The sequence below is a fragment of the Melanotaenia boesemani genome, chromosome 24 (assembly GCF_017639745.1).
Source record: "Melanotaenia boesemani isolate fMelBoe1 chromosome 24, fMelBoe1.pri, whole genome shotgun sequence".
In the NCBI taxonomy this organism is placed as follows: Eukaryota; Metazoa; Chordata; class Actinopteri; order Atheriniformes; family Melanotaeniidae; genus Melanotaenia; species Melanotaenia boesemani.
Window position 1 is genome coordinate 12,823,626 of NC_055705.1, and position 8,082 is coordinate 12,831,707.

General features: G+C 41.8%; 1 protein-coding gene across 1 annotated transcript; it reads left to right on the forward strand.

Annotated features, from left to right (window-relative positions):
• Window positions 1–217: 217 nt before the first annotated feature.
• Window positions 218–7,971, forward strand: igfbp5a (insulin-like growth factor binding protein 5a). The gene is made up of 4 exons (XM_041978994.1): window positions 218–1,015; window positions 4,834–4,994; window positions 5,235–5,354; window positions 5,441–7,971. The coding sequence occupies exons 1-4, from the start codon at window positions 682–684 to the stop codon at window positions 5,576–5,578; spliced, it is 753 nt and encodes a 250-aa protein (XP_041834928.1). The 5' UTR covers window positions 218–681; the 3' UTR covers window positions 5,579–7,971.
• The last annotated feature ends 111 nt before the right edge of the window (window positions 7,972–8,082 follow it).

The following is an 8,082-nucleotide window of genomic DNA, read 5'->3' on the forward strand; positions in this document are numbered from 1 at the left end:
CCCAAATAATGATTTAGTTTTCTTAAACCTGGAAATAGTTTGCAAGTAAAGGGCCCAGTCTGTAGCGAAGGACATGTCGCCTTCCAAAGCATCGCCTTGTGTCTGCAAGATCTGGATGCATGCCAGCCCCCGCCCTCAGAAATCAACTTCGCATTGCGTGGAGTTGGCAAGTGCGCCTCCCCCTCCAAACGTTGTTTGACATATCCATCGTTACAGCCTTCGCCTCTGGCAGTTTCTTTTAGCAAGCTCAAAGCCACAGATTATAAATTCTGCTCACAATCCGTGCGGGTAAAATAACCTGCAAGGAGAGCCACAGAGGGAGTCGGCAGACTCTTCATTTTCTCATTTGGAGACGAGCCGCTTGCGCGCAACCAGGCATCACAGAGGGGGGAGAGAAACGTGGTGTCTGGATAATTTAATAAATACATATATAATTTTTTCTAAGTTATTGGTGACTGAAAGGCTGGCAGACAGCGGTGGAGAAGTAGATTGGCAGCCTTTGTGGATTTGACGCATCGGATGCTTTGACATTGAGACTTGTGCGCGCAAGGCACCTGTGGATGCATCAAACGCCCCACTGATGTTCGGACGAAAACCTTTAACAAAGAAGAGATTTGGCACAAGATTCAGTTGATTATCGTTTCTGTCAAACACCCTGCAGTTTTAGAGGAGAATCGCACCATGATGCTGAGTGTTTCCCTCCTGGTTGTTCCGCTGCTGAGCATTACCGGCTGCGGCTCGTCATATGTGCCGTGCGAGCCGTGCGATCCGAAGGCCCTGTCCATGTGCCCGCCGGTGCCGGTGGGCTGTGAGCTGGTGAAGGAACCCGGCTGCGGCTGCTGTCTGACGTGCGCGCTCGAAGAGGGCCAGTCGTGTGGCGTGTACACCGGACCGTGCATGCGCGGGCTGCGATGCCTGCCCAAGAATGACGAGGATAAGCCGCTGCACGCGCTCCTGCACGGCCGGGGGATGTGCAAAAACGAGAAGTTGTATAAACCACTGCATCCATCAAAAGGTAGGCCTGCTGAGAGATGACGGATTCAGATCACAGTGACTGCTTATGCTTAACCAGATCACTCACTTTAATTGGAACAATAATTAATTGAATTAAATGAGTCACTGATTGGTGGGAAAGTCGTTTTTTGTCATTCTGTCGCCCTTTTCCTCGACATTGCACTATATTGTGCTCTCAATGGTAAAACAACTGCTCTGTAATATTTAGTAAATAGTTGCATCCAAAGATCTAAAGCCTATGGGGGCAAATCTGTCTTTTTAAGTACCTTAATGAAGTTCTCATTGACATCAGTCCGAAATCCCATTAAAGCTTTTACTGTATCAGTTCTGCTAAGAATTTACATATTTTCGCAAGAGTTCTCAAGGGAGAGGGTTGGGCTTCCTGTGGGTATCTCTTTGAGATCCAGCATGACACAGATCAAGTCACAGCCTTCTTTAATACAATCCGACACCTGTGATTATCAATGCACATGACTCAAAAGCCTCTATATGTCTTGACCCGCTGAACTCTGTCAGCAATTGGCGTGGAGAGCCGATCAACCTGTCATCTCAGTTTTAAAGTCCCATACGGAGCTGGGAGCCATAAATCAGTAGGTTTCGTGTGAGCGGCCCATCGGCACCCCCCCCCCCCCCCCCCCCCCCCCCCCCCCCCCCCCCTTTTCCTCCCAGTCAACATTAAACAAGTGAGAAGATTACAGGTGGTGCACTGCGAGGCTCCCAGTTGGCTCCTTTTGAAAGGCAGTTGTGGAACAGAGTCCCTGTGTCTATAGGGGAACACTAAGGACAGCTTTGTGGGAAATGTTCAAAATGCTCCACTCAACGTCCTTAAGGTGTGAAGCCATATTTGACCCTGTTCCCTTCCTCTATAGTCGCTTTCCTTTTTGTCTTTTTTTTTTTCATTTTAATCTTTCAGTCATTCTTCTTTTTCTTTTTTTTTCCTCTTTGTGGGTCTTCTCTGTACTTCTGCTTTTCTTCATCCACCATCTGTGCTTTTTCCCACACCTGACCTACCTTTTTGTCTACTTCATTCTCTCCCACCACACAACCTCTTCTCCTCTTTCCTGCCTGGCTACGATCCCTCTTCATCTTTTCCACTCTATTCTTCTTCTCCCTCCAATCCCACATTCACCCTTTTCCACTCTGATGCTTCGTTTTCCTGCAGGTTGGAGTTTCACTGTTGCTGCAGCGCCACTCTGGAAACATAAATGATCTCTGTAGCTGTGTTAAACCTCAGGGACTGCGCTAACGAACCACAGATTTTCTGGCTAAGTAACACTGGCATGAAAAGGAAGGAGATAAGAATGGTGGAAATACTAGCAAATTGTATATGCATTTGTGAGTGACACATTAAAATTAAAGAAACAAAATGGTGTTTATACTTCATTTTTTTTTTCTACAAGTTTTGGGATCAGTATTTCCTCTATTATTCTCTTTTGCTGCCAATCCACATGAAGGTTTTCTGGCTGCACTTATTCAACTTAGATCACTCCTACCATCAGCACCTCTGCATCAGAGTAATCACATCTAGATAAACTCTAATCTTCAGTACATCTCCCCTTCCCTTTTCCCACGTGAGCCTCTTCTCTTTCTCTCACCCCTCTGTATAGTTCTCTTTATCTGTCTCTCCCTCCCTCCTCTCTTTCTCTGAATCTCAACGCTGCAGGCAGCCCCAGGCTGTGCAGTGAATCAGCAGAATGCAGGCTGAGCCTGGGTTACCGATCCCTCATATGTCTGCCTGTCAGCCAGCTTCTCCATTAAGTCCTGCTGGGCTTTTTGTCAAAAGAGAAATTAAACACTGAGGAATACACACTCATGTCACACTTTGCAAATACTTGAAAAAAAATCTCCAGCTTAATGTATGCACGAAATGCATGTTTTAGTACTTTGACATCATTGAATGTGGCTTAAATCTCAACAAAAGCTTAAAATTGAACATTTATTATATTCTGCAAGCACACGTAACTCTGAGATCAGATTTATTCTAATTTTCCAGCTGTAGCAAAGAAGAAAAACTTTGAGCCAAGAATGAAAAAAGGAAGGAAAGAATTAAGAGGGAATGAGTTTTCAGTGACTAATTCCTGCAGGGAGCAACTCTCCAGGATTCCTAACAAGAGGAAGGAAAATGAAAGATCAGTCTGCAAAGGTCAGATTAAAGCAGTTTGAGGATTAGCAAGTGAAGACTTGATTAGATTCACACTGGCTGCTGATCTACCTCAGCTTTCTCTGAACAGAAAAGAGTGTCAGCAGGAAACTAGAGGGAATCTCTCTTTATTTTTTTTCCGAGATCCTGTCATTAAGCGAAGGGATGGATGACATCATGATCTACATCATCATCTCCGTGGGTGGAGGGGTTTGAGAGGGGTTTAAGCGTCATTTCCAATGAGGCCGTGACCTTGTTTTACCACTCAGTTATCTTAGTAGCTTAGCAATCACGTCAGTGCAGAAATAGAGGGGTTTTAAATGATGAATCTGCAATCTGGCAAAATGAAACGGAAGTGAGTGCGTGACACAGCAGTGGAAATGGGCCAACAGTGGCTTAGGACACGTACAAGGCTAATGCATGTTTAAGGCTGTAAATAAAATGAAAAATCAGTCTAAAGTGCTCTTTGGAGAGAAAGCTGCAGCCACTCATTCTCAGCTCAGCACAGCCCCTGTGGTTGCATGAATAGAGGGTGGAGACAATAAGGGAGAGGGGCGACTCGCTGAGGTTTGTGCGACTGAGTGTGACACCCCGAAATTTAGCAAGGAGCTGCGTTTTTTGCACATGAAAGATACACGTACGGGAGGGTTTCAGTGGGGGCTGGAACCAAAAATGGGTTGCGGCTGTTTGTGGTGGCTTACCACATCACAACCTAATAACATGTTTGCAGAGGCCTGGGTGCCAGGGTGAGACTAAATATCTCATTAAGGTCACTTGCTATAAAAGTTTTAAAACCCCGGGTCTACATATACCCCAGACTGGCAACTTAACTTGCCATAAATGTAGGCTGTGTTGTCCCTTATGTCAACACATTCAATCTGAAACTGGCCAGTCATCACTAACTATGCTATATAAGCATTTAGCTGGTGCAGTAAAATCATCACGTTGTATTGTAACATTCCCAAAGTGGACAATCTTCCTCATTGTCCTATGTGTCTAGCTTTGCTTTTCAATTTTAGCTACTCAAAAAGGTGCAACTCCAGGTAAGGAGTGCTTCTGAGTTTGACCCTACTTTAAACTGTTTCATGTAAGCAACAGAAATGCTTTGAAGCCCTGCTTGCAAAGGACCAGTATTACACCTCTGACCAGTTTGTGCAAGAATTGGAATCACTGGTTACTTTAATCCTTTGTCTGTAATTTGTAAAGCTCTAGTACAAATTACGAACAACAGTGGAAAAAAGACTGCTCTTCTCTGATAATTGTAACCCTGTGTAAATCACTGCAACTGAACTTTGAGTTTAGTTCATGTTCTTGCTTTTTCCTATCATTTATCAGCATAATTTGCGTAAATGTAAAAGTTGTATATAAACAACCAGAATCATGCTGCAAGCACTTTCCTGCTTTGTGTGGAAGGCAACGGTAAAAAATATGCTTAATGGCATTCTCTAGTGTCACATTGTTGGCGGTATTAATGCTCCAAGAAAACAAACAGTCCAGCAGCAAAAAGTTAAAGATTTACATTAGGAACATATTAGGACATGCTGTGAAAGGTAAATGCATTTTAGTGGAAACAGTGACTTCAAATTGTTGTCTGAAAAGAAAACTAATGAGCAACCTCCTTTTTTTGTGTGTCTTTGCTTTCCCAAACAAATGGACGATTTCACGTTGATGCATTGCAGAGCCAGCACAAACCAAGGTCCCCTTATATGGAGATATCAGCAGTCGGAAAGCCCAGGCCATGAAGCAGGCCAAGGAGCGCAAGAACCAGTTGGCCAGGCTGGGACCCGCCAGTAACCGAGATCCGTCACCTCCTAGCCTGGATAAACTGGAGCCTGAATTTGTAAGTAATTACTGAGATGCCTACTATTTCTAATCTAATTGTGGTTTGGAATAAATGTATGTGCCTTATGGGATTAAGTGAACATACATTTTGTAAGACACTAGCTCTTACATATCCGTCAAACGCCCCACATGGTCACTTTCACACCTAACAGACTAGTGTAAACAGAGTGAAATACCAAATAACTAAACATTCCAGGGAATTCTGAATAAAATAGCTCACATCTGTGTTTCTGTGTAGGGTCCCTGCAGAAGAAGACTAGATAATCTCATTCAGAGCATGAAGGGCAGTTCTCAGGTCTTGGCTCTCTCTCTGTACATCCCCAACTGTGACAAGAAGGGCTTCTTCAAACGCAAACAGGTTTGGACGCTTAGTTTTATTCATGTTTTAATGTAAATATCCAAAGTGTGGGGCTGCTTTTTAACGTTTCCTCTCTTTATTTGTAGTGTAAGCCATCTAGGGGTCGAAAACGAGGCTTCTGCTGGTGCGTGGACCGCTTTGGCGTTAAAATCCCAGGCATCAACTACGCCGGTGGAGACCTGCAGTGCAAAGATCTTGAGAGCAGCAACAACAGCAATGAATGAGAGTGAACCATTCGCTGAGCCCTGTTTCTTCTTAAAACCTGCCAATCAAGCTAGAACACTTTATGACTGACAATCAGGAGAATATAGCACAATCTCTTTTTATGGTCACATGTGATGAACTGCGTTGTTTGTTTTTAGGGGGAGCAGAACTGAAAAGGTTGCTTAAGTAAAAATGTAGGTTTTAACTGTGGCTCCCCACTGACTGTGTACCATGAGGTTAGCTGTTTCCTCATTTCTTTGTATCTTAGATAATAGAGAAATATACATATATATATTTGTATGATACTGATAATTAGTTGTGTTGGTGAATTTACTCCAAATATTGACAAAACATATTTTAAATGTGGCTAAACATTAATATTTTTTCAGATGTTTGTTCTGGTAATGTTAAACAGGGAATTTATCAAAAGTTGTGTCAGATTTGGTGTCAATTTCTGGGGTTTCCACTATGCATTGTTGACTTTCTGGGAGAGATTTATGTTGTATTTGTTGGCCATTAGGAACACAGAATTTCCCATTTCTGACTAAGAAAAGGCCACAAGATTTCAGATTTAGTAACTTTTTTTTTTTTTGTATTTCAGTGAATTTCCCAGAATGGTAACTAACATAGTGAAAGCAAAGTTTTTCCTTTGCTAGTGATGTAGTAAATAATTAGGAAAAGTAAACTAGTCCATCTTTAATTAATTTTTCTCTATGGTTTGGGTAACATCCTTTTTTTTCTTGCTTTGTCTATCGAATGCATGGAGGTCAAAATTATGTAGTTTTGAAGACAAACTTCCTATTTCTGAGTTAAAAACAAATGCAGGATCATTTCTGGCAGGCTCTTCACAAATAAGAGTGATTTTTATATGGTTGTCAGATTAGCAGAAGGACTCGGGAGGAAGAGGAAATCATGGCTAATGGTCATTTCAAACAAGCTATTGTTCCTTTTATTTACCATGGCCATTCAGTCATGATCATTTTACAACCAAAGACTCCAGAAAACTAGGATTATACAGTTATTTTATATAAATCTATAAGGCACCTTTAAAATCAGCCATATTAGTCTGTTACATAGCTGTATCTAGTAGCTTGTTAGCTTAGAACAGTACAAAGACGGGATTCAAGAGGAAACGGGGGTCTGCCTACCAGAGCCTCAAACACACAAATTTACAAGTCATTGGTAGCCTATTATTTGTTAATCTTCTTCAAAGCTATTTTCTGATTGGGTCCAGTAACCCAACGGGTCACCTTAAGCTAGGCACAAAGATCAAATGCTCAGCTCTCAGTTAGCTGCAGGCTACATCATCATCCTTTTTGTACTTAGCTAGCTGTGGTTAATTTTTTTTGCCACTTTCAGCTAAAATGTATCTGCCTCTGCTTGACAAATGTGTTTACAGGTCAAGCAGTTAAACTTTAGACTTCTAATTCCTTTAAAGCAAATGTGAGCTTTGGCACCTTCACCTGCAAGTTGTCTTTTTATGTTTTCCTGTGTTTGGTTTTCACTGAAATCCTTGTGCCACACTCAGACCCATAATACCATCATATGTCAGCAAAAAGGATGAAACTACACTCATAAACAGATTCATTTTGCTGGTAAAAGTTAGATATTTGACTGCCTTTTTAAAGTCTTTTTCTATTCCAGACTACTGCATTTATTGTACTTAAGCTCCTAAGTGTAGATGTAGGTTTTAGCTTCAAAAAGGTCGCTAGCCCAGCCTACTCAAGTGCATTTCCCCTTACAGCTCACACACAAATTGTATGCAAAGGCCCCACGCTGTTTATTTTTCCATGTGGAGGGTCCTCACCGCCACCACACAAGCAAATCTGTAGGCTGATGTTGACTTGCTCATGGGGTTCATCGGGTCCTTTATCCGAGCAAGAGCAAGGTCGCTGAGTTTTTATGTAAATTAAAGTGCCTTCTGCCCCACGCTACTTTGTATTTTGATTTGCATGTGTTGCAGAATGATGGATGCCAATGTAAAAAGGAAAAAAGGAAATCAGTTTGAGGGGTGGGTGTGGTTTTGCTGACAAAGATTATCATAATCTTCCAGTCAAGTGCTGCTAAACAGATGATGACAAGGGACAACGTTGTGTTCTGTGGTTTAAATTTAGCTCAAGATCCTGTTTTTGGTCAGCTTATTTTTATTAATATTATGTTACATATTCTGAATGCCCTCATTGACAGTGGTGCATCAGCCTATTCTTCCTAATGAAAGACTTCTTGCATATCGTTGATTCCAGCTCATATATAAACTCAACAAAGTGACATTTTGAACACTTCATAATCTGAGTAAAAAGGTTAATGTGAACATTATGGTGAAATATTTATCAAGCGTGTAATTGATGTACTCGTTTTTTGTTTTTTTTTGTACAGGCAAATCACTATTTAAATAAAGTTCCTGTACTCACAATATCTGTCAGCACTTTTGTGTGAAATACGCAATATGTGTATAGATAGTAAAATGCTGAGTCACTGATTTTGTGTTTGGTGAGTGCATTATGACTCTCCATGCAGGTGGTTT

Bases quoted from the DNA above. Each gene is read 5' to 3' on its own strand.
- igfbp5a (XM_041978994.1), top strand. From the start codon at position 682: ATGATGCTGAGTGTTTCCCTCCTGGTTGTTCCGCTGCTGAGCATTACC. The intron at 1,016-4,833 runs GTAGGCCTGCTG...GATGCATTGCAG, and splicing joins ACCACTGCATCCATCAAAAG to AGCCAGCACAAACCAAGGTC. The intron at 5,355-5,440 runs GTTTGGACGCTT...CTTTATTTGTAG, and splicing joins GCTTCTTCAAACGCAAACAG to TGTAAGCCATCTAGGGGTCG.